Source organism: Aplidium turbinatum, chromosome 17 (genome assembly GCF_918807975.1).
Source record: "Aplidium turbinatum chromosome 17, kaAplTurb1.1, whole genome shotgun sequence".
Lineage (NCBI taxonomy): Eukaryota > Metazoa > Chordata > Ascidiacea > Aplousobranchia > Polyclinidae > Aplidium > Aplidium turbinatum.
In genome coordinates, this window is record NC_137488.1 from 7,265,818 (window position 1) to 7,292,916 (window position 27,099).

A 27,099-nucleotide genomic window follows, 5' to 3' on the forward strand; every position below is an offset into this window, starting at 1 on the left:
ACTACGGTTCTGTAAAGAGAAAAAGTGCAATCGTTGTAATAAAAATGATACACTATTACCATTTATCAACAATAGCTAAGTGGCAAATTTAGAAATGCTTGATTGAAAGTTTAGTTCTGAAAGCTAAATCAAGCAATCGCACCTTTGCTGCCCGTCTACTCTACAGCAATATTCAGTCCAAAACAATTTTTAAACAGGGACGAAGCCACGGCCCCACGGGACGGTTGAAAAGCAATTGCCTTTATAAAATGAAATCTTGCCCCACAAAATAACTTAAGATGGTAACATTTAGCTTATTCAATATTTGAAGAGTTGATTGTGGTACAGAACTTGAATATGGTGAGAAGATATATGCTGCTCGATTAGCAGGGCAGGTAGGCTAATTATCCTATGTTGATTAACCAAATATTGCATTATTTTAAGGAAGTGCCTTCAAATTGCGCATTTTGAGACTACTTTCAGCCTAAATCAACAGTAAAACTTAATGAAATGATGCTGTAACAAAATGTGAAATTTTTATTTAAAATATTTTTGGGGGGGAAGGAATTGAGCAAGGTTCATTGTTCACGGTTCAAGCAAAAATCAGTGAATCACAATGAGTCCTTTACATTTGTGACAAAATCTTGAGAACGATCGTTGAATTTGCTGCCAAGAAAATAAATGAATGCTCGACTATCACTCTTTATCATTCTTTCCAGGCAATCATAATTGATTTCGCAAATGAAGCAACATTGACTTTAATTTTTCTCGCCTGCCTTTTGTCTGTGAGAAATTACTGTCTTGCTTATTTTTCTAAAAAATGCACGTTGATATTGTATGATTTCTTTGTGTTTGCAGGCCAAAAATAACACATTGTACAACAGCAGGCGCGGACCATACAAAAACATCTCGTGGGCCGGACGTTGGACACCACTGATTTAATTCAACCCTCTCCGGACTTTTTGCAATGCAAAGTTACGGATCACAGGATCAAATGATAAATTTTTTGCAACGTCTGAATTGATGCACAACATGTAAGTTTATAGTTACTCTTTTCAATCGGTTTTGAGTAATAGTGGAGCGCAAACAATTCTTTACAAATTAGCTTACATCAAAGCATAGGCGCCGACTTTTCAAAAAACCTTGGGGGGCGAGAAAGGTGATGACGTCATAACCATAACGTTATTTTACATAATTAAAATGTCTTGTTTATGTTGACACCTAGATCGCAAACCGAATTTATTAGAACCGCTGCTTGAAACGATTAGTTTTACGCATGCAGTGCGCCTAGTCGTAAAAATTTTGATATTGTTAGCTCATAATTGGAACAGTTGGAAAACAAGCCGATTCTTTTCCTTTTCGTGCGAGTGAATAACAACGATCAAGACAGTAAAGTTATCGAAATAAAACGCAAAAAAAACATGATCTCAAGCAAAGTGGAAACCCGTTATCAGTTCTATTAGCCTCGTTTTACTAATTACTTACCTTCAAAGCGTTAACAACGGCGAAGTGTTTTCTCTTTTGTTTTTTATCGATAGTCTTTTATCGAATACCGTATATACTCGAGTAAAGGTCGAGTTGTTTGCAAGTGATTTTCAACTCAAAGACAGGTTCAACTTATAAACGGGACAAGCTGTTGTCTCCAGGTCGGCAGTTTTCAAAATGAACGCATTTTTGCTGCGGCAAAATGATTGCCGACATAGATTACGGAGTGTGAAATGGCGTCGGCCATGCCGAAGTGAAAGTTTTGAATACGTTTATTTGCAGTGATTCAAACTTAATTTTTAAATTTAATGATTTCTTGTCAATTCTAAACTTTATGCACTTGTTGAGCAATATGCAAAGCTCACGAGACAAAACAGCAGAAAGAGCTGTTTTAAGAGATCAATTTTTTTATTTTTGCGTATAGGATATAATCGTTCTTATTACGTAACATTCCATGGTCGTTGAAGTCGATGTCAAATCTTAGCGGCCGCATAAAACAATGATGTCAGGTTGGCTAGGTGATCATAGCGGTAAGAGACGTCGTTAATGCAGGCAATATCTGCGACCAAGACCATTAAACACCTTTTCTTTTATCGGTTTTCGATTTAATTCTCACACATTGTGAACAAAACAATACGTTCTGTTTAATCATAATTGATCTCACAGCGGAAAGACATCGTTGAAAACAGCGCGTCTAATTTAGCTGGTTTACTTATTATCGCCGTGAATAGTTACGTGACTATTCCAGCTGCGTAAGTTACTCTACGATGTACTTTTAAATTTCCATACCGCATGTCAGTGCCAATACTTTGATGAACCATCGAATGGTAGTGTCCGGAACAAACTATTCGACTTATGAACGGGAGAAGGAAATATCATCGATTTTCAGCTCAAAAGTAGGGGTTTGACTTATACACGAAATCGACCTATACTCAAATACACTATATAGGCTACGGTAGTGCAGGAGTGTATATACAGTAGATGAGTGTACAGTGATGAGATGTATATATTTTCATAAATAATATATAACTTACATCAATACAGTGCTTATTGAAACAAAACTCTGATGACAGTTTTGAAAAATGCATTTTTTTTAAGCTGTATTCACGTACGTACGTAGGGTAATTGTTCGTTGTGTCGTAGTTTAAACTCGATAAAGTTTGCTAAAATCAATTTCATGTTTGAAATCACAGAAAATCTAACGGACGTTTGGATAACTCGTGAAATGAGAACACACATTCAACCTCGAATTCGCTTTTTCGTTACCACGCGTTTTGACTTTGAAGTTGCTCCTCACGCGCGGGATGATAAGCACTAAGCGGTGTGTGACTGTGAGCGTGCATGCCGTGCGCATCTCAGTAGTAATTCACGTTCCAGAGAAAGCCGGCAAGAGCAACGTAGGCTATTTTTTTGCTTTTGGCATTCTGTAAGTCCGTTTAAATGATCTAAATCTCTTTCGCGAAGTGTTTTATCTTTGAAACACCACTTGTAATAGCCATTTTTGTTGCCCCTCAACCATAAATTTACGGGGGGCGCCGCCCCCCGGCCCCCCCCGGAAGTCGGCGCGTATGCATTAAAGTGTGCCGAAAAACCACGTTCTCAAATCGCAACCGTTGGAGGTAGCTTCTGGAAAGCAAAACAAAATTCATAACAACAAAACTATTTAGAAAAGCCTTTCGGAAATTGCAATCAATGATTTCCTTGTGTAGAGATTATGGGGTGGTTCGTTCTGGTTTGCAGCTGAAGTTTACTGTGTGGCTTTCTGTCAAAAGTACCAACTCATCCAAAATGTCTTGAGAAATGTCATTGTTGTACAAATGGTTTAAATTTATTCCACATACCCGCAACTGCGCATCAGACATACGATGAAATTTTCATGGAACTTTTAAATTCATCGACCATATGTTTCAATTTGTTGATACATTTGTCAATTTCAACAACTAGCGAATCCTTTGCAATGTATGATAGAATACATTTCGTTTGAATGATTCAGCTGGTCAAGTGGAGTTATAAAAGCGTTCTGTCCGCAGAAAAAGAAAATCATTTTCTTTTAAATTTATAGTTGGAAGCAACAACAACTTTAGCTTGCGAATAGTAGACTACTCTTCCCAGCCTTTTCTTACTTCTTCTTTTTCTCTCGTTTGACTTGTAGTACCTTAGATTGGCAATGCCTCCTCGTGCAGCCATACAATGCCTCCTCGTGCAGCCAAGATTCTCTTACTTAAATTACATCTTCCTTTAATTTCATTAAATTCATCAGTGAATCTTGTTTAGGACCGTAATCCACATAATGCAAAACAATCGAAAATTTAAAACTGCTAGTTGTAGGCTACTTTAGCATTGACTCAGCTTCCGATCTAGCTCTTGATGGTCACAAGTTGATGCATTTAAATAACGTCTTTAGCGCTTCAGTTGCAAAGGGGTAATGTAAAGCATTGGGTTTGACTGCGTCATGCCTTGATTACCTTCTTGAAGTAATTTTTTTTTGCAAAGATAATAATAGGACAGCTTTCGTTTGATTTTTCAGAAATTTTCCTCTAACTGAGCTATAACTCTAAAGATGCCACGAGCTTACTGTCAATCAATTACTCCTAACATGATATGACATCTGAACAACACTTTAGGCAACAATGTGAACTCCAACTAGATTTAAGCAACAACACCCACAAACAAAAAATAAACAGGGAGGGTTAAAGCGACTTTCTTTTATCGTGCTTGGACTGACACCTTTCACATCCCCAGATAAGCAGATATGTTGGATACAACATCATATGCCTGGCCTACTGTCCAACGCAGATTTTGAAGGAAAGGTTCAGCTTTCAAGCAAAAATATTTCACGATTAGCCAAAGCAGCACCAGTTTTCAAGTTGAAACTATCAATATAATCGAAACCACTCAGCAGGCCCGCAATCAGCAAATATTTTCGGGGAGGGCATTTAATTTTTATCAAAGAACAAACATTAAAATAATGCATTGTGACATTGTTATGTTAATGTCCACGCCCATTGATAGAGTGTGTGGCACTACCATGTTACGGTTCAGTGGTCATAACTTATGTCAATCACGTTTTTGTTTAGTACAGCATTAAAGGAAACTAGCCTTTGTAACCCTTTCTCATTTAGCTATGATCACCCAAGGAAGAAAATTACGATAATACAGTAATGTGTTCAGTCGATTACTAATAAAATACAACATCTGTAGGCTACGAACTGCATTGGCACGACTGGAGTCATAAATTAATCAATAACATATATTTACATCAACATAAACAAACAGATACATATGAATAAACTCAACACGGTAATTACAAATTACAATCCTGAAACATTTTGTTGGCTCAACAAGTTTTTATGTTTGTAGGCCCAAAGAAGTTGACTTTGCAAATGCAAAATGACATTTTAATTTAGAGCATAATGTCTATAACTTTCGACTTGATTTGGCAAGTTCGTTTAACACCACTTCCGCGCTTGGAATTTAAGTAGGCTCAGGCCCGGATTTAGGGGGGGGGCAGTTGCCCCGGGCCCCCCGACTTTTGAAGGGCCCCCTATGTGGAAAAAAATGTGATTTTGTGTTATTTTTTGCCTTTTGGCCTTTAAAGTTTCTGCAAAATGCTGTGCAGTACTGGACTGATGCTACTGTAGACGTAGAGACGGTTTTTCGCGCCATAGACGCAAAATTTTTTTGCACGGGGGCCCCCCGATCTAAAAGTGCCCCGGGCCCCCCATCAGCTAAATCCGGCCCTGAGTAGGCTACGATGGATTTGCATGAGAGCTAGTCCAGAAAGCCTGTCCTGCCCCATAGTGCTTCTAAGGTAACTTTTCAAGCGTCGTAGACAGCTAAATGTTCTTTCTGCAGAAGCAGTTGTGACTGGAAGTGTAGCCAAAATTATCAAGAGTTTGTAAATGTTTGGATAAAACTCTTTTTGGGATTCTATTGCTGACACCGCATCAATCGCACTTGTTGGCCTTTCACTTTCAAGAATTCGTTCCCACTTAATTTTCCACCTGGCAAGTTCATCTATCATGGCTTCGCAGTCAATGTCTCCTTTGTAAAATTGTACTGTATTGTCAATGTCACTATAGGCTACCTCGTTGAAGCGACATTTCTAGGCACAATGAGTTGAATTTGGGCAGCTGTTTTAAAATGCTCATGAAATCTTCCTTGCAATTCTTGTAGAAGGCCATCTACATACGGTATGTAGCCTATACAGATTGACGATAGAAATCTTCCGGATCATTTGTCTCGTAGTTTTCTCTCATTGATTGGCGACCAGCTTTCCTAGGTATTGTTATTGCATCTAGAAGCAGCTCTTGGGCCTTAGAATATATTGTTTTGAAATCAGCAACTGCATTTTCTCTGCAATCAAATACAACTGCTTGAACTCCGCTAATTTCCTTTGCACACTGTGTGAGGTCCATATTTGGAGATTGAAGAATTTTAGAAATCGGCAAAAGTAATCTTGAAAATCTGGCGCACACACAAAGAGATACAACAAATTTTGGAGAGAGCATAGCACATAAATATTGCGGTGCCTTGGGAGCAGAAGTTGTATCTGACCACTCTATCATTCCCTCAAGTGTGTCAAGCACGACAGGAAACATTTCCACAAATTTTGTGACATTCTTGTGACGATCCACTAGGGATGGTAGAACGATCCACCCACCTGGTTTGGTTTCACGCAGGCGTGTGAGTGACTTACTCCTACATGCACCCGAAATGGATTCACTGCTCTGTTGCAATGCTTTCATGCGCTTTGCTGAACCTCTAACAAATGTGGTGATGTCTTTAATTGTGCTCACGCAATTAGATATGGCAGCTACACTGGAAGCCTTACAAACAACCAGATTCAATACGTGTGAAGCACAGTGCATATACAGTACACAGCAGTAGGGTACTGTCTTTTTACATGTGCCTGCACACCATTAACGTACCCTTTCATCGATGCAGATAATGAGGATGCCAGCCTAATTTATCGAACAAAGTCGTTAGCATGGCTTCCAACCAGCGTAGCCTACTTTCGCTTTCGATAGTCTACACTCTACACTACAGTATGGCTGTAAGTGTACGACGTACGTCTATTCATAGTACATTTCATACTGCATAGAACGCTTAAAATTTTTTCAAAAAATTTCGGGGGGGGCAAATGCCCCCAATGCCCCCCCCTGGTTGCGGGCTTGCCACTCAGTGATACACAATTCATTTCAGCTTCATATTTTACGTCTTGAAGCTGTTCAACACAGCCTAACTTAACACGAAAATGATTTATTCTTGATAAGAAGCATCTGGAGTGACATCTACAATAATTGAAAAATACTTGAAACTACGCACTTCATTCAAGAATTTGCTTATTATTGAGTTGGTACATTTTTATTTTGGTAGTAAAAATGGACCCCCTCAAAAGTGAAAAAACAAAAAAACTACTCGTTTTTCCTTTACAATTTTTGCTAGGGGGGAAATTTTTTCAACTTTCCCCTTCTCGGAGACCTTGATCTTAATCAAATAGCATCATCCTGCATTGTTTGAAGATTACTCCCAAAGGAAGAAGTATATCTCACACAAGGATGCCAGACCTTGGTTTTTCCACCTAGATCTGGGTTTTTTTGACCACATCTGGGTTTTAAGTTTTTTTATTTCAAATTTAGGTAAATCTAGGTTTTTTTGGTTTTTAACTTTGTACAGAGCTTGCACGGTATTAAGGCACTGGGATCTTCGATAAATGGTCCACACTGCAACACAAAAATGATAAGGTAGCCTACTGGTAATGTTTTTTTGCATCAGCTACTGCAGTCAGTGAGGTAGCCTACAGGATGCTAAAGAAATGATCCAACTTTATGAAAATGTGGATGACTAAAAATTGGAGTAGTACAACTATTTGTGTTACTGAACATTTACTTATTGTGAATTTGAGTTATTCTTTTCAACATTATGTTCAAATGAAAAAGGCTAAGCAGGGTTTATTGCTAAGTACCAAGTTATCGTAGTTGTACACCAAGCAGTAAGCAGGCATGATGATTCTCCTCAGCCGCAGTCTACAACTCACACAGCAAAAAGTTTAGTTCAAAAGTCAAAACTAACCTTATTGGTTTTGTCTAGTCAGTTTTAGAAATTTTGGTTAAACACGCACTGAACCTTGCTAGCTAGACGCTTTACCATAAAGGTAATTTTGAACCAAAATCTTTGCTGTGAGCCCATATAGGCCTACCAAGCTCTTGTTTTTGTATATAGTTATATTACATATATATTAACTACCATACCAACATAAGCATGTATATTGTATAATTAAATCAAATATAGTTATTAATTACTATATTTGATTTAATTTGCTCTGCTTTGCTTTTTTGCTTAGCATTGAGCACTTTTTTGTAGTAGGCTATTGATAGTTTTCATTGTTTTTTTTATTGTATAATTATATATATATAGGCTACGTGTTACTATTTGTAGCTTTCTGAGGCTTCTGTGTAATGATTTAAAAATGGTGCTGAAAGCGCACGCAGGTTTTTTTAACCGCTTTACTACATATTTTCGGGACCTGGGTTTTTTTTGCCTCATCTGGGGTTTTTTTAGCACACAATCTAAGTTTATTGGAAATTTGTCGCTGGCATCCTTGATCTCACACAATCAGTTCTGACGTCACAAGTCTGGTGAGTTTGCCTTCCCAAGATAGAAACAAACATGATCGCAAATTGACTTCCGCCAAAATGACGTTTCGAAATTAGCCTACATAATTGGTGAATATCCATTTGCATTACAAAAAAGCGCGAATAGTCTCGACGTTCATATGAATTTTTTTACGCATAGGGCAAACTGCCATTATTTCGAAAATTTTACTGTGGTGCATTTGTGTAGCCAGTGAGTAGTAAAAAACAAATTATGACTTACTTTGAGTTAGCCTATGTGACCTGGAGCGAGTGATCGATGCAAAAGAAAATAATAACTAGTGAGCTACACAACAAATTGATATCACTAATAAACTTTTCACGCCACCCCTTTAGTTCAGTGGTTATAATTAAGCGTCCGAATAAAGATCAAGCGGCGCTGGTTCGGCTCGGCGCAACGCATGAGCAACGCATTTTAGGACTGCTCTCTATTCAGCGGCTACTAGTGGATGGAATAGCTTACAGATAACAGCATTTCAACAACTATAAAAACTTCACTCCGTCAATATCGGTGTAACCGGCCCTAACAGTGGTTCAAAGCCTCTAGCCTACAAGTATGCGAAACTGCCAGGAGTAACCTATCAAAGGTTTGTCAGACCGAGGTGATTCAAAACCAAACCCAGCCTGCAGGTATGGAAGGAGCGAGTCAATGATCGGATCAACCACTTTCAAAGCCATAGACTACACTTTTGTATCTTTTTGTATTTCGCATATTTTCGTATTTCGTAGGCTATCTTGTCGTGTTTAAAAATGACAAGCTTATTTCACTATCTGACATGCACCTTAATCATGTTTTTAAACAAACTCTATTTTAACCATCAAAACACTTGGTCTAAAATTTACTTTGCCCCATAAATTATGATTCTGGCTACGTCACTGATTTTAAACCACCAGCTATTTTTAACTTTTTTGAAGTGTCAATAAGCTTTACTGCAACATAATTATGACGAAAACTGCTTCTACATGCAGATGCAGTCAGCTGCTCTATAAATACGAACCGGGTTTCATGACATGTTGTCTCAAAATTACAACATAGTCTATAGCGCTGAAAAACTACTGTGACTTTAGAACTTGAATTGAATCTGCAGTTCTGCACTGATGCTGACTTGTGCAGCGAAGCCAAAGCTCAGTGATGCGTATCGGTTTCAAGCAAACGATGCGCGATGTCAATCGCTTTACTTTTCACTTCTTTCAAATTTATTGTCTAGTGATCGTGGCGCCTACATCTGCGCGAAAACTATAGTGCTGCTATTCAAATCGTTTGGATTGCTCACAGACCTACGGTAGTGGTTTTGTATAATGTATAATGCTAGGACAATGCGCTATCATACTTGAACTCATAGGTGTAGGAAAACGTTAATTTTTTGGGGTGCGAAAAACTTCTTGTTTAAATATAACTATATACTAAAAAAATTGCAATATAACTATAAATAAAAACAGAGAGAGACTGTTCACCAGGCATTTGGTAATAAAATTATTTGGTAATAAATTTTATAACTATAAATATAAAAAAATTGCAATGCAATATAACTATAAATATAAAAATTGCACCCAAATATTTTTTGCGACAAAGCATAGACCACCTGATTAAAAATTCTATGCTGCTACCAATAGTCTGGTAATACTGTAACTGTAATTGTCAACTAGCCTTCCAGTCCGACAAAACAAAGTAACTTTAACGGGTTCAACATACTTTAGCTATAACACAGGGGTGGGGAACCTTTTTAGTATTACCGGCCACATAAAATGAGAAATAACACAGGCGGGCCACTAAAGATTTCGAAACTTTATTTACAGATAAAAAATGCAGCGAAGACAGTTCAACAGTTAGAAGACAGTTGGTAGACAATGATTTATTTCACTTTCACAGCTAGTGGGATGGCAGAAAGTTTTTATTTTTGGTGAGTCCTGTGATGTCTGCTGACACGGAAGATGTTGCAACTCTTAATTGTAACTCAACTCTTAACTGCAACTCTTAATCTTCCATGATGGATTAACTAGTCATAGAAGGCCATTGGCAATATACCGAGAATGTAGAGCCTACTATTTTTTGAGCTTTTGTTTCAATATATTTTGAGTAAAAAAATTTTGACGCGGCCACATGGAACAGTGACGCGGGCCGCAGGTTCCCCACCCCTGCTATAACATATTGTATTACACATATTGTAGCCTATTGTGCAATACAATATGTTAAATTCGTTAAACTTACTTTGTTTTGTCAGTTTAAGGTTCAACAAAGCGAACTCTCTTCCAAAGCTTTAGTCTCCTAGTATTGCCCAAATAATGACAAAATACCATAGCAATAGCCTACAAATAACAATGCACAAAAATATTTCACATCAATAAGATAATAATAGGTCGACACCTACTTCAAAATATAAATTCTTATAATGATCTAAATCTTAACAAAGTAAAAAGTTATTTCTAAAATTTTATAAACCAAACTTGTAGGCTACGCCTCGACTAAATTTTCAGCTGAGCATTTTGATGTTGTAGGTCCTATGTTATGCATTTAGGCTACGGTACCACTTTCAAATTCAGTATTTGGGCACTACTAGATTAAGATATATTTTTCATAAAACTTGCAAGCATCTGGATTTTTTTAAATGTTGAAAATAAGTTGAAAAGTTATTTCAAATGACAAATGTTATGAACTAAACTTGTGGACTATAATTTCACCTGAGCATGTGGATATTGTAAGTTATGCATTTGAAGCAATACCGTACTTTTAATATTGGAGCACATTGGATTGGGATATTTTTCTGTCCAAATGTTTATCAAATTTGCCAAAATTTTCGACTAAATGAAAAGTTTCGTGGTAAGGTTGCACCCTTTGCTCCCATGTCTATGCTTGAACTTGTTCAAGCCAGAGCCTTGGGAAAGAAACATGTCGGTTTACTTTTCGAGAGTGCAAAGGTTTTCATTAATCTTTAACTTATGATAAAAGTGAACTTTTGTTTACCAATAAGCTGATTCAACTTGGCCAGAAGCGTAAAATTGACGCAAACTACTGAAAAGATACCGCTTAAAACTGCCGACCTTAGCTTACCATGACCAGGTGACCACAAAGTTTTGTGAAGTAGACTAGCAGGTTTGCGCTTAGCGCAAACTTTGCAAGCATAGAGGGCAGGATCGCAGTGGCGTAGCTAGGGGGGGGGACCGCCCCGGGCGGCACGTCTGGGGGGCGGCACTTTCAGACAGGACGTTTTTTTTTTTTTTGATAACGCAAAAGTACACGGAAAATAAAAGCAAACAGAATGGCAACGTTCAAAACAGTGGCGTAGCCAAGGGGAAGGAGGGGTTTGGGGGTTACAACCCCCCTTTTGGCACGCATGTGACGTCACGATATTGAGAATGATGCTTTCAGTCTCTATGTCTCTAAAACAAAGTTTGCCTAATTTTAAACGAAACTCCATTAAAAGAGCGAGTTTTGCCAATACCAAACATTCAAATATCTCAGCCAGGAATTAGCAACAAGAAAACATAGAGACTTAGCATTATTAAGTTACCGAAAAATTCCCAAGAAAACATGATCTTATCCTTTTGCTATGCCACCGGACAGCACCATTTTACAGGAATATTTATACTAGGGGATTTATACTCACATTTTTGTTGAAAATGCTCTCAGAATGCACCAAATCCAAAGTAATTTTTCAAAATTTTCTGGGGGAGGCCCCCCAGACCCCCCGCCGCTGGGTGTCGTTTTTGGCGAGGACGCCGTCGGGCTTCGCCCGCCGGCCCTTAAAACCCCCCCCTTTCAAAATTACTGGCTACGCTACTGGTTCAAAACATACAATAATTCCACTTTAAGTCAATTAAAAAATTTCATTTTCACATGCTTTTTCTTGAAGGGGCGGCAAAATCTGAATCCGCCCCGGCGGCACAGTCCCTAGCTACGCCACTGCAGGATCGTTGCAATTTTTTCCATTTCAAACTGCATCACGATCCGTAATGTATTGAGTAAACCACAAATAACCTATGAAACAAGTTTCATCAGATTTAGAAGCTAACAAAGGTCTCAAACACGTTTTAAAACAAGGGTCTCAAAAGTCAAAACCGAGGACTTTTGATGCGGCCCGCGATGCATTTTTAAGCTTTGAAATACTTAACAATTATTGCAATAAATTACATTTAATTAATTAATTACAACTATTTTTTCTATAGATTTAAAAAGACAAAATGCACTCTAATATTGCTCAAAAAATCTGAAAATGCCAATCAAACTTCACATGACTTTTTAGCACTACTGCCACGCCATTTTATTGCGTACGAAAAACTCGTATCATTACATCACAATCACATTGGCTATCACTTATCGTGTGCAATTCAATAATAGGCTAACATTGGTAGCCTATTTGCGGTTCAGTTCTTCAAGGGTTTTGTTTTCTCCGCACTTTCGAAAGTTGAATACAAGGTTTTTACTCTCCAGGTCCATTGTTTCGTTTACGTTCTTTTTTGTTCGTACATTTGTTTTTCCATCTCTTTGTGCTTATTACTTTTTCTTGAGATCTAACGTTCTTGGTGTGTTCTTACTCCCTTTTTTATTGCGTTTTAACTGTGTTATTTTGTTTAATGATTTCTTATTGTGTATTGCGGCCCTCGGGTTAATTTAGAAGTGTTCATTTGGCCCTCAGAGTCAGAGCAGTTTGAGAGCCTTGCTTTAAAAGATTGCAGCCGAGGCCGAGTGGTTAGCGCGTTGGGCTCGCAGTCGAGAGCCTGCATGTTCGACTCCAGCCACCCGCACTTCCTGTTGTTTCTCTGGGCAAGAAACTTTACGATAATTGCCTCTACTCAGTGATCAATTTCGAGTAATGGGTAGTACCAAATTTAAGTCATAAGTAGAGTAGACAACCGGAAACAGACATTGCCGTCGGCTGCAGCGTGGGTCAGGTGTACATCGGAAGGCGTACACCGATGCATAGCGCTCAAGTCCGCTTTCCCGCAATGCAGGGTAAAGATATAACAAACAAACAAACATCATCGTATATTCATCAGCGGCAATACGCAAGCCATGTTTTAGGTCTTTAATGACTTGCTACATTGCTGCAACAAGCCTCATTAAACTATCCACTATACCAGCGGTTCTTAAACTGGGGGGCGCGAAAGGTTCACAAGGGGGGCGCGAGCGATGTCAAACTATGTGACTAAACGCATGTGACTAAGTGGATTTATTGCCAGGATAAAGCAAAAAAGTCCCAATGCCATTGGATCTCACTGCGTGATTCACCGTGAGGCTGTGGCCTCCAAGACTCTACCAGCTGCAATGAAAGATAAGCTTACAGTAATCATACGAGCCGTCAACTTCGTCAAAACCAGTGCCTTCAATACGAGACTGTTTACCAAGCTGTGCAAAGATATGGATTCGAACCATCCTAAGACTCTCCTCTTTCTTACATCTGTTCGTTGGTTATCGAAAGGTAATCAGTTAGCCCGCGTGTATGAAATGAAAGATGAACTGATGCTATTTTTGGAAGCTCATGGGAAGCAAGATCTCTTTCTGCCATTTTCATCAGAGAAGTTTCAGCTGGAGTTGGCATACCTCGTGGACATTTTCGAGGCCCTCAATAACTTAAATCTGCTCTTGCAGGGCAGAAATACTAACCGGATTATTAGCTATGATTCCATTCGAGCATTTGTGGCAAAGCTGGTGTTGTGGCACCGCCGAATACAAATAGGAAATGCAGCTTCATTTACCAACCTAGATACTGCACTTGACAAAAAGCAACTTGAACTGAAAGGTGAGCTTAAGGCTGAAGTGGAGGCTCACCTTCAGCTTTTGAAACAAGAATTCGAACGCTATTTCCCAGACTTGGGTGACACCGACCTTCCAGAATGGAAGATGACAAGAAATTCCTTTCGTGCTAACGAGGACATTCTTCCCGACGGTTTGCAAGAGGAATTTTTGGAAATAAAGTGTAACTCCACTGCAAAAGACGATTATGAAGCAATGCCACTAACTGATTTTTGGGTTAAATATTTGCACATATACAAGGGAGTGGGTAGCGTGGCGATACGCACACTTCTTCCGTTTTCGTCCACTTATCTGTGCGAAAGTGGCTTTTCTACAATTTTGAACATAAAAACAAAACATCGAAACAAACTTATTGATCTGCTGACTAGATGACCGTTTGGTCTTTTCGCAGTCTCCTCGTCATATGACACACAACCAATTATTGTATACTTTGTATTCTTTTCATGTTTGTGTTTGTGACAAATAAATGAACTGACTGACTGACTGACTGACATTGTGAAGCCGATCTGAAGTGTGCATTATCAGCTACAAAGCCTCAAATTAAACTTTTGGTTTCCGAAAAACAATTACATCCCTCACATTGATGAAAGCTAAATATAAATTCCTGTAGTCATTACACTTTAATGTTTGCTAATTTTGTAGTTTGGGGGGCGCAAGTTTGGATGGCACGTCAAAGGGGGGCGCGGCTCAAAAAGTTTAAGAACCCCTGCACTATACCAAAAGTACAAAACAAGCCACAAAAGACCCAGCATTTGAGATTATCACACCCGTTCACCAAGTGCTATGTAGGCAGTGAATTATTCAATTTATTTCGCCGACTACCTTTTTTTGTTCTTTTGCACCAACCCTAGTGCGATGATGACAACCACCAGCCTAATACTGATCTACAGAAAAACTTTACAGGGCTGTGAAGTCGGCCAGTTATAAACCGAGATTCGAAGTCGTGTATTTTCTATTATTTGAAATCGCGGATTATTAATCCACCGATGAACTTTGCACAAACTGATTCTCGATTATCCAATTCCACGGTTAGCTTAATCGGAGGTTTGGAATCTTTATCCTCGGACTGACAACGCCTTGATAGGTTATTTCTGGTAGCTTCCCATACTTCTTGAGGCAGAGCCGCTTACTGAGATTGGCAGAGTGAAGTTTCCGATTGTTGTTACCGGGGGGGGGGGCTATATTCAATAGGTGCAGCTGAATGGAGAGCAGTCTTGAAATGCGTTGCTCAAGCGCACACTCCGAGAGCCGAATCAGCGCCGCGTGATCTTGAGTAGAGCGTGTACCCACTGAGCTAACAGTGCGGACGATCCGCTGCTGGTGCATTCAACCCTAAGTCTTATCCCTCCATCAAACCAGTAGACCACTCCAAACACAACAAAAGCTACAGGCAGTGGAAGTAATTTAATGCAGGTGCAGCCAAAAACAAACGGGACCATGGTTTCTACGCTCAATAATAAAAGGTGATTCATAAACAAACATGATTTCAACCGGGCCTGAAGAAACATGAACAACAAAGCATGATTCAAGATTTGCAATTGCAACAGTCAAGAATGATTGAATGTATGAACACTTTTCCTCTGACTTAGAAGACCTCTTGGAAAACTGCAGTTTCGCATACTTTTGACGCACTGACGCAAATGTAACAAAAAAAAACATCACTTGGGGCGCATGTCATCATCATCATCCATTTTGCTTCAAAGAAGCCTGGTCTTTATCCCAAAACATCAACGTCGACCAGTTGTCTGCAGCGACTCCTCCATCTCTCTCTATTGTTAGCATCTTCAATTTTCAGGGTTTCTTTTCTTCATGTCTTCTTTCATGGTGTCATCCCACGTTTTCTTTTGATGCATGGCAGAACAATGCTTGTTAATTCGCTTTCGTTTTATGTTGAATTGACATCGCAAACGGTACTGTTTCTTTCTTCAACTAAAAAAATCATTAAAGACAGCTTAGGCTACAGCTGAAGTGCAAATGATGAACATTTTTCAGTATCGCTTGACTTGAGAAAAGACTTCGGTTTCACTCATAACTCTATGTGGCTTACATTTCTCTGAAGGTAATTGTTTTAAAGGCTGAAATTGAAAAAAAACTACCAAAAGAGGCTAGATTTATACAATACATATTACGCAAAGCAAAAAAGACAGTTCTCAAAATCGTGGAATACAAAAAAATATTAACTACAAAGTGGCAAACATCTCAAACAGTAAACAACATATAAACCATAAAGACACTAATTTGCAGCACAACTTTTCTCGTGTGATGCATTATCAGACACTCTCAACCCAGACAGCAAATCAACCGTTTTTTACATCGATTCAACGTCTGCAGACGCTCCATGTAAAAAGCGGTAGATTTGCTCTCTGGGAATACGGCAGTCATGAGAAAGAAGACACAACTTCAAGCATAAGTAAGACAGTGTTTAACGTTGATTTAACGTCGCTTGACAATAAATCTACGAAGTGATTGCGCCCTGCTGGTAACACAGAAGTTACGAGCTGTGGATATCTGAAGATGATTGCTTCAACTTGTTGTGGGACACGATCTTTGAAGCCTCACGTAATCCGCTCAAGTAAGCCCCAGTCACCGTTTGAGGGAAGTGACGGTTGGTGCCCTGAAACATTGCAATGATTAATATTCTGCTTCATACGCAACGTCTGCCGACGTTGAATCAATGGAAAAAAACGGTTGATTTGCTGTCTGGGAAAAGCCATAGCCAAAACTCTTTTGGATCCCTCTTAAGCTTTTCGAACGCCGCATCTGCATCGAATTAACCAGTTTGTAGATAGATTTTGCCAAAGAAGCAAACTGATTTTCATCGAATTCGACTTTTTCTCTCACAAAGTCTTCGAGTATCATGGATACGTGCCTGATCTTTGACTAAAAAACTGCACAATTACAATGCTAAGACACTGTTAGCGTGTTGGTTACACAGTAAAAATAGGGCTCTTCATCTTCAAGCAAGGTCCGTTACAATCAAATACTTTGTCCACATTGTACAATGTACAAGCCTTTTTTAGTTTGCAAGCTATGCCACAAGAATAAGTACAAACCCCAAAATTCAAAAACTTGAATATAAAACGTTTCCATAAGCTATGCAAATCCCTTTAGCGCTTACATTCCATTGTATTCTGTATTTTATTAACACCACAATGGGCTTAAAACATAACAAAACCCTACTACCTCGCCGGCAAAAAAGAGTTTATCATCAACTTCTTTGGCCATGTGATCGTAATCGTCACCACTGCTTCCTCGCTTCACATAGCTGTAAGCCATCTGTGAATATTCATCATCTCGCCAGCGCGTTAAGAAGTAGTTGCTTGGTTGTGGCACCGCCTGCAAAGTGAAGAAAGGTTTGACGCAAACAGCAAAATCAATCGCTTTTTTACATTGATTTGCTGTCTGGAGAGTTGTTAAAAGTGCAGGAATTAAGTTAATCGTTTTTTTTAAACACATCAACAATTCTGCCACACACGCTTGAGTCCGACGTAATGGCTGTTTTCACCGTCAGGATCAGTCTTAAAAAAGTTTGACAGAAACCGATGTGTCGTTGCCTACCAGACACGAGTTGATGTCAACAAGTTACGCAATACGGAATTTGTGTTACAACATTCGCTATACAACATTACAACACGGTCAAATGCAGATTTTGTTATAAAAGACTCGGCGTCCGGTAGAATTCAGTAGATAACAGCAAACCATACTAGAGTTGACAACAAAAAAAGTGCAAAAAAGGATTTTTTTTTTTACTTTTTCCGGAAAAATGTCGCGTAGTATTGACAGTGCGATGTCCACTATCTCCTGGTCGGTCAAACCTCTGGCTACTTCCACAGCCTCTCCTGAAATGACGCTCATCAGCACGTTGCTCTTCTCGCACTGAAAACAAATCATAAATCACTTAGTGACGTCACAAAACAAAAACAAATGACGTCACAAAGCAAACTAAGCCTTCTCACAAAATGAAAGTTAAGTTTTTGAAGCTTCAATCTTTTTTGTAATTTGTTGGGAACTGCACAAAACTAAGCTTACCTGAGGATAAGGAACGTCGTAAAATACGGAAAAGAATCCTTTATTATCTGGTGTCAACGGAACATATCCGAAGTAGTTCGCTCCGTTTATTTTAGCATCCCAAAATCTGGAAACCACAAGTATGCACAGTTTAAAAAATACTCACAAGACATAAGCGCTTCCCTTCAAAATAACACACGTTGACCCCAGTGTAATTTCTTGATATGTAAAATGGTGGAAATATTAAAAAAAAGCCCAAAACTGGTGTTTTAAAAGGTCATTGACCGCCTTCGCGCTACTCTAGAGTGGGATGTTATATTTGCAATATGTTTCAATGGATCACGCCGAATCGCCATCTTGTGTGTGCAGACTAGACTCCAAGACCGCACAAGTGCACGACACGTTATTCATCACTGCCCAATCTACCGATCTCGAGATGGAAATGCTAATCTTTGATGACCAGGTCCAGTGGCTGCAACGTCTAAATGTACTGCTAGCACCTTATTCGAAAGAAGGGGCCATTGAAACCTCACCTGTTTGAAAATTGTAACGCAATCTTTTCGATACACCCGCAGCCAAGTCTATTCATCGCCTCTTTCTTTTCTAGCGGTAAGTCCGGATGAAACCGGATTGAACCTGATCTAGAAAATGTATAAAAAACACACAATTTAATAAAAGTAAGCACTACTCCCACGATAGCTGAATCAGCGATAGCAATTTTCAATTTATTTTTTTAGGAAATAATAATAGAAGTTGATGTTGAAACGACATCAATGAAAACTTGTGCCAGGTTGGGACATGGAAGCCTAACAAACCTCAGCACAGCAAGAGGAACGGCAACAAGAACACGGTCTGCCTGGAAGGTCGTTCCACCTTTTGTCTTCACTTCTACTTGGCTGTCGTTGTAGGTTATTTCGGCGACCTAGGCAAATAGTAACCTTGTGATGGTAGTAATCATAGGGGTTTTAGCTCACACATGACATCATGTATCCATATGTACTTTTTGTAACATCTTTTTACTTGCGGCTTTATGAAACTGATGTAGTACTCGTATGTATGCCAAACCGAAATACAGTACAGTTAAATTAGAAAAAAGGACACATAAAAGTGACACACAAATTTATATAATAAACAAATATGATTAATCATTGATCAATATACATTATACAATATACATTATACAAGCGTTTTTGTTTTTACAACAGTAGTCCACATACAGGAGAGTTAAACCTAACATCCAAATCCGTAGCAAGCGCAGCCAGCGGAGAGCTGAACCCAAACTGTGCGAAAGTATGATCTCCACTAAACTGTGCGAAGATTTCATTCTGATCCCAATGAAAAGCTGAAACCTGAAATCGATAACATCGTCTGGTAACGTTGCAGTGATGTAAAAGACGAAATTGTTGCGATTGAAGCAGCTGTGCAAATGCATAACAATTTCAAACGAAAGAAAATATGTTTGTGCTACAGGTTAGCTAGAGAAGTATTCCAGCCAGGCAATTAGTCGTTTGTTTTTTTACATTAAACATAAAAAACATTGATTGACCGGCTGAGCGTCACGCCGAGTAATTATGACGAAGTTATTAAAACACAATGGCAAAGCAAGGCAATGGTCAAGAAAAAGTTGTCAAGATTTGAATCTTCTTAAAATTTCATAGCTGTTGGACACGGCATGTATCGTACCTTGTCTAGACTGGCACCACACGCAAACTCTAAGTTTCCGATATGAAAATTCAAAAGTCGTTCTTCCAGCTTCGTAAATGACAGTCCACTTTGCTTGATCCACTCTTGGTGGGCTTCTTGTATCTTTTCTAAACAAGATAACATCATTAACACATTGTTTAAGTTGTAACATTGTAATTGTAACATTCGTACATACACATTGTAACATTCGTATGTTCGCTATAATATACGTCCAACAACGCCGTCAAAAAATGCTACACGTCCATTGTTTAATGCAATTTTTAAAGCATGGCTCAAAGAAGCAAGCGACAAGAACGTAAGTATTTTTCGGTGGCCAATTATGGAAGTTGGAAGTTGATAACCAAATGCATGCAACCGCTGAGCTACAGGGTGACACTAAAGCTCTGCAACTAATCAGTTTCAACGTTTACTGGCTTGAATTGAAAAAACGAATGCCGGAGTGGCTAAACCCTCTTTTTACTGAAGCCGCATGAGGTGAATGTGAATATTTTCAAGAAAGCAGACAGCACCAAACAAAAATCAAAAGTCGTTTTAATCGAACAATGTAGTGCAAAGAATTATATGGTTAGGTCTATTTTACATCTGAGATTCTCATCTTTAATAATACCTCAGCCAGCACATCAGCTCATTTTTTACATTGAAAGAATTGAGTTGCTGGCTAGGGTTAGACGGTACAATCAAACCACAGCGGCAAGACGACGAACGAATGTCAATACACAATCGCACGAACCACCGAGAGAACAGTCTTCAGCGTCTTCAACTTGAGCTTGCCTCCATTCTACGATGATATCCAACAAGGAATTGAAGTGGAAGTCCATGCGCTTATCGCAATGCAGGGACACAGGTTTAGTGGGAGGTCGACGTTTGGTCGACTGCTCGCTCGTCCCATCAAAGAGATCGCAGCGGGGTTGCAGCGTGTGCATTTTCAAACCAAGCTGATGAGCTATGAGCGCTAGAGGATTGTTGACGCAACTGTCAGAAAGAGATCGACTTTAATCTCATATTTTTTGGTTGATATATTTCTATAATAACTAATCAGACTTGTTCAGCAGCTGACAGTCATGTTCCCTGCGCACAACAGTGACTAAAATCAGGTAACTCTCAACTATTTCATCGGCCAAAGTTATCATTGTTACATCTTTTCAACGTCTAACGGCATTGAAACATGTAATAAATGACAGTTTTTGTTGTGATGGCAATAAATACTAGATCATGTTTAAACATGTAATTAAAAATGTAATTTCCATGTTATGGTTATCGAGAACACGACTTAAGGCAAGAAATAACACAGATGTAGTTACAAAACTAGGAAACCACACTTCAGCTGCAGGTCTTTTCGTGTCTCTTCAGAATAAAGTAAATCTAACTCTGGTAAGGCATTCATATATAGAAGAAAAAAGAACACAGAAAATAAATTAAAAAGATTACTCTGTGTTTTCTTCTTTCCTTCGACCTATTAATACCTCACCACATTTAGATTTACTTTATTCTGACGACAAACTCCAGAAAAGAGTAAGACGAAAAGAACTGCAGGTTAGAGCCATAAAAAACCTTCTCGCGATATTCAAGTACTGAACCAAAAATCAAGGTTTCAAGATGAAAAATAACAGAAAACTTAGCCTACTGAAGCGAATAAAGCCTTACCCGTTGATTATTTGGGCTCCTCTTCCCACACATACGCCACCAAGTGACCAATCATCATGCACACGGCCACCAATTCTATCGCGGGCTTCCAAACAGATGACCTTACATCCAAAGTTGTGAAGTTGTCTGGAGGCAGCTAAGCCTGCAGGTCCAGCACCTATCACTACGACCTAAAAAAAAACACTAATTCGTTGCCAGTGCTGCTTTGCGTGAAAAGTCTTCGTTTTGATGTGATGCCAAAAAATTCCGCATAAACATCTTGATTAGTATAGTTTATACTAACTTCAGAAAAAGTGGCGTAGAGAAGGCAACCTAATAACGTATCTTTCAATGTACATAGGAGTATGAACAGTCTGAGCTTTAACAAAGAGTGAGGTACGCAATGTATCGCTATCAATTGTGTAATGATCACTAAGTCAACGACTTCTAATACATGTGCTCACTTTTTGCTTGCTGTAAGCCTCCGGTAGCATTCCTGGTTTAAGTTTCTGTGAACCGTTTTCCGTTGCATCAACCTTTCTTCCTAAAGCTCCAGAATTGACTAAACCTTTCCTCGTCACAAAATGCAAGATTCGAGGAACGTCTATAGTGCAAAGGCGCACACGGGACAGGCCACGCATCAACACATGCTGACAACATTTTTCAACGGTTAAGAAACGACGAGGGTTGAGAATCCAAAGGGCAATGATGAGATTGCGCAATCCAAGATAAACGGTTTGATCCCTGTTGGAGTGATAAAGATTTGGAATTCGAAGATTGAAACTTTTTCATAAGTCATACAAACCCTAAACTACAAAGTTATGTGCAATCACATGTGTTATGATGAACATTGAACATGAGTCTCTGACTGACAAGTTGAAACACATCCAAGTGCTGTCATTATTTTACACGTGTTTAGTTGATTGTTTTACACGTGTTAGTCGATTTTAATACGCTGTGAAAAATACACAAGCATCATTCAGGCGTTTTTGTTTTCTTATCGTTCTCGCATCAATAAAAACGACATTAGAGAGAGTGAGAGATTTTTTTTATTTGCCTTCCAGCACGAAAAAAACCATCGAGTAATTCCGCAATAGAATACAGATACGCAGAAAGGACTGGCAGCACCGAATAACCTTGCGGGTGCATTACAATTGTTCTAGTGCGAGGTTGGTACAAAATCAATCAAATTGGTACTAACTTGTAGTACATAGGAAACTCTTCCGCTTCGTCAAGCTCCATGACATCTGGCCTCATACACAAAGCTTTTCCACGTTCATGGGGTTTGTAAAAGGGTTGGAAATAAGGATTTAATCCTTCAACTAAAAACAAAGGACCATTGAAAAATAGAATTTGAAAAACCAAGCGCAAAAACTAAAAATAGTAAAATTTTGACTTTCTAAAAAATTCTTTTTCTCTCCACCCTAATAATTAATAAAGATGTGAATATACAGTACAACGAACTTTCATATCCATCGTTTTGGTTGATGAATAATGATGTAGACTGCAATAATCTGTCGTCAATGCTTGCAATAACATTACAGCGATCAGAAAAAATGTTGTCTAAAGCTAAATACCACAAATTTCTCTGCAATCAAAACGATCCATCACTTCATCAAAGTTAAGCTTAAATCCGAAAAAACATGCAAAAAGTTATGAAACTATGAAAGAATTTACGAGACCCGGAACAGGAGGTTCTTTGTAAGCGTGCTTTCTTCCGCCTGGTGACGTCATCATGGAGGTTTGTTCATTCAAGTGAGACCCTTTCTTTCTGCTGTGCATGACTCCATTTTTCCTACTCAGAAAAATGTCCGAACTAGTTACTTCAGAAAATCGAATATAAGACTTTGCACTTCACACCAAAGTTCACAATTGTTTGCTTTTTAATTGAAAGCAAAGGTTAAATAAGCTAGTCCTAGTTAGGGGAAAGACACCAAGTTTCAATGGAAGTCACACTGCCCTGTTGCTCCAGGTTTATTTGGCAAGACTGTTAGTGTTGTATTCGAAAAAAAATTTAGATTGCACAAATTTCTATGTGCTTTCAACGATGAATGATTGTGTACTAAGGTTCCCGTAATTTCGAACAACAACAAAGTGCACCTAGAAACCGTGAGGGCTTAACTTACTGTTTACAGTTAATTCTCTCCATAACATCAGCAGGGCGAATTACGTCATCATCTTCAGTATCGCAAGCAAACTTAGACATGGTTTGAGTGTTGGCTAAAAGTTTTAACAAATATAACATAAGGAAATTGAATTCGCACTAAAACTATACAAAAATTAAAATGGTATAAATTTGTCGTAACCACGTACGGATTAACATGAATCTAAACTGCTGTAGAACTAAAAAGCAAAGATACAAATACTCAATGTGACAAAGCAAAAATATATTTAATAACGCGTCAAAAACAGGATAGCCTACACGAATTTATGCAGCCGTTCAAATGACGCGAACACGACTGACGCCATGCCTCGGCCGCAAAACACGAATGAGGCAAGGCCAAAATGCCACAAGCCCACAAGACATGAATGACGCGAAGCTTGGATACTTCTTACTTTTTATGTGGTAGTAATTTGATTTGTCACAGCAAAAATTTCAATTTTCACATTCAAAAAAAATTTTTTTTTTCAATACGGTAGTAATTTTTCAACGTCAAAAATATTGTTAAAATGATTGAATTATACTTGTATCAACTGCACTCATTCCAACACCGTCCGGATAATATCCAGTGAGGAATGGAGCCGCAGGACTTTGCTTAAGGAAAGGAATGTAGTTAAGCAAAGCCATCCAGGGCGTGTTGGGATCTAAGGCAACATCCACCGAGCTTTCATTTGGTGCTGAGCAGGAATACTTGATGTGAGGGGCACGCCTGGGATTAAATTTGTGGTATCATTCATAACAATAATACTTTTCTACTAGTTCAATGTTGTTAACACTTTACAAGACAAAGACTTCATTTCACAACACAGCTGCTGAGTTGTTGCAAAAGTCAAATCAGTTTGTCAAATTGTTGGTTTCTGCAAGAGAAAAAAATATTTTTTGTAATATTTACAAATAATTATTATAATTACCAATGATGGATAAAACACAATGTTTTTTTTTGTTTTGTTTTTTTAATTTCTTGAAGTCATTTATGTATTTACATATTGCAGTTTGATTTGAGTTCTGAAGATAAAAAATTTTTGGTTGTGTTTATTTAGTCTTCACTAATCACTTAATTCCTCGTGTTGCTTGAAAAAATATACAAACTTTTTGTGAATATAAAAAACAAATAAAAACATAAAAGCAGAAACGAAAAAGAAAAAAACGTGAGACATAATTTTTTTTAACTGTCAACTGTGTTATGTTGCATGTTCTTAAAATAAAGTGATACCTGCAGCCGTGACCATTTTCATCTTGCTCCATGTCCGCCGTATTGGCTAAGTTTCCCTTGATACACGTATAAGTCCTTGCGATGTCAGGTGTAAGCTCTATCTCGTTTGTCAGCGATCTCCAATGGCCACACAACGTGCACTGTACCCAGTATGGAAGCTGTCTTTCTAAGGTTAATGCGCAAGTGCTGATTGATTGTATTTTCAAGTTTTGAGAAGTTTGTTAGTGTCAGAAAGACATACAGCATTACACATTACCTTAGGCAATTAAAACAAAAAAAAATCATGCATACACATTACACATGTACGGTACAGGATACCAATTACTATTGATTTTATTATTTAACGATAAACAATTAAACCTCAACAATACACATATTGGCCTACATGATGATACTAAGAAAGAATAGAAATACTTGAATAAAAATCAAATAAGTAGGCTACAATAGTATATATGTAACAAAACTGCTAAACCTGCTATGTAAGTTGTTAAGTTTCGGAAGTTTCCATCGGCTTTGCTGTTTTGCATCCACGTTCGTTTCCAGTCATGAAATTCATCACAACCAGAATTTTTCCTGCAATATTACAATCATTCGATATTTTGATAATAATGTCAATGTGAAACCAATTATGAGAGGATAAAGAACGTATTTGTTCATCACCTTTGGATTTAATCTTATGTAGCCTACATTCCAATGCATGCCACTGAAGCACAAACGTTACATATATATCTTTATAATTAAACATGCAGTAAGGAGTAAGCTTCAGTCAAACAAGAGAGAGCATGTCAGAAATGGATGAGTGGTCGGTCGAGTTATAAAATAATATTACACATACAAGTAATTTCAAACCAGTATCAATGAGCTCAATGTAGCAATTGAAGAGCAGCAAAGTAGGCCTACTGCCGGAGCACTTGACAACCCAATATCACGGATACAAAACAAATCAGCATACAATAGCAATCAATACAAAACAAGTGCCGTACACTCTGTAAAATTGCTCAAAGCATCCATTGCAGTAATGTTCCTCCATTGACATGTGGTACCAACGTGAAGACTTCCCTGATGATTCCATGCAACTACAAGTGTTTATAAAATTATGTTGTTAAAATGAACAATACTTGAACATGAGACTAGTTAACACAAAAGACAAACATACTCGACTTATATAAAGAAATACACTACAGCTAACAATTTGACCTAATGAGGTGAAACATTGGGAAATCATCTGCCTGCTGGTATTAGATTTAACATAAGAGTAGAAGATCGTTTTTTATGACAACCAATAACACTTGCGGCTGCTGCTGCAATTTTTTGTCAGCTTAGGTTTATCATTAGATTGCAGCTGCTGAGAACAAACAAAAGGATGAGACAAAAACAAATAAACTGAAGAGTGTTGGAGTCATTAGAAAGACTGAAATTCATGTATTCTCAAGGACTTTGAATAAGATGATCTAGAAACGGAATAAAATAATCACAAACATAAGGGGGGATTGAAAACTAGTGATGCTATATGAGAAAAATACATTGTTTCATTAACAAAACTGAGGTTTCTAAATTGATGTTGTTTCATTGGCATTGTACTTATTATCTATGATATAAAATAGCATGTTCTATTATTTGCAAAGTAATTAGTATATACATAGGCTATATCAGATTTAGCTTACGAAAAATTTTAATATTTACTTGTTTGTGGCTTTGATACAACAGATCAATCCTGACTTTCTACAACCACTTTTCTTGCAAACATGCATTACTTTCACTTCTTCAGAATTGACTTCCTTGTTATGCTTTTGAGCAATCAATGATGCACCAGCAAAATTTGCCTTCATAAATGTTTTCTTGAAAACAGTTTTTGCGCTGGAGCTTTTTACGCTATGTTTTGTGACCCTCAAGGCATTGCCATCTTTCTTCTGTGTTGAGGACTTTTGAGTTTCTTCATTAGGTTTTGGGACTACAGAATTGTCTGATTGAGATGCATTGTCTTGATCAGAGCATAAATCAGATTTACTTTCTAGCACATTTTCTTGTTTACTAAGTTTTGTTGCAATCTCAAGACTGGTGTCATTGCTTTTACGTTTTCCAAGAGTGGTAGGAACCCAGTCGGCAGTGGAAATAAAATCATTGAACGTTCTCCGCTTAGCCTGTGAGATGGTACAACATAGATTTCACAATATTTACGGTTATATCATGAGCACAAAAACTGTAACCTATGCAAACTTCATTCCAACTTGATGTTGGATCAAACTATAGGACTGAGCACCTAAAGTCCTATATATTCAATAACTAAATAAACTACCGTAAGTAGTAAGTTTTTCATTTCAATGTCATTTCACTTTTTAAATTATATAATTTAGTGTATTTTAGTCAACAAAGTCCAAGAACCTTTGAGTAATAAATTATACGCTTTTCATTTTATACATAGTTCTGCAGTTCTTACAGAAAACAGAGACAAATAATGCTCATTAACTACAAACTACCAGTAAAATAAAATTTGAGAGTGAACTGAAGCAAGCACTTT

General features: G+C 38.1%; 1 protein-coding gene across 1 annotated transcript; it reads right to left on the bottom strand.

The window, feature by feature from the left end:
• Window positions 1-15,257: 15,257 nt before the first annotated feature.
• On the bottom strand, window positions 15,258-26,593 carry LOC145786087 (lysine-specific histone demethylase 2-like). The gene is made up of 19 exons (XM_082597731.1): window positions 26,265-26,593; window positions 25,565-25,657; window positions 25,054-25,154; window positions 24,582-24,747; window positions 23,893-24,077; window positions 23,334-23,427; window positions 22,890-23,002; window positions 22,409-22,529; window positions 21,672-21,951; window positions 21,229-21,398; window positions 20,315-20,556; window positions 19,564-19,691; window positions 19,098-19,229; window positions 18,696-18,802; window positions 18,414-18,521; window positions 17,902-18,007; window positions 17,623-17,748; window positions 17,056-17,208; window positions 15,258-16,486 (listed from the first exon to the last, which is right to left on the bottom strand). The coding sequence occupies exons 1-19, from the start codon at window positions 26,408-26,410 to the stop codon at window positions 16,364-16,366; spliced, it is 2,694 nt and encodes an 897-aa protein (XP_082453857.1). The 5' UTR covers window positions 26,411-26,593; the 3' UTR covers window positions 15,258-16,363.
• Between the last annotated feature and the right edge of the window lie 506 nt (window positions 26,594-27,099).

What these genes read in the sequence shown, in the direction of transcription:
- LOC145786087 (XM_082597731.1), bottom strand. Translation starts at nt 26,410, where the DNA reads ATGAAGGCAAATTTTGCTGGTGCATCATTGATTGCTCAAAAGCATAAC. An exon ending in GTGGTGCCAGTCTAGACAAG is followed by an intron (nt 19,230 to 19,563) that starts GTACGATACATG and finishes TATCGATTTCAG; the next exon opens with GTTTCAGCTTTTCATTGGGA. An exon ending in GCGTTACAATTTTCAAACAG is followed by an intron (nt 18,008 to 18,413) that starts GTGAGGTTTCAA and finishes TGTGGTTTCCAG; the next exon opens with ATTTTGGGATGCTAAAATAA.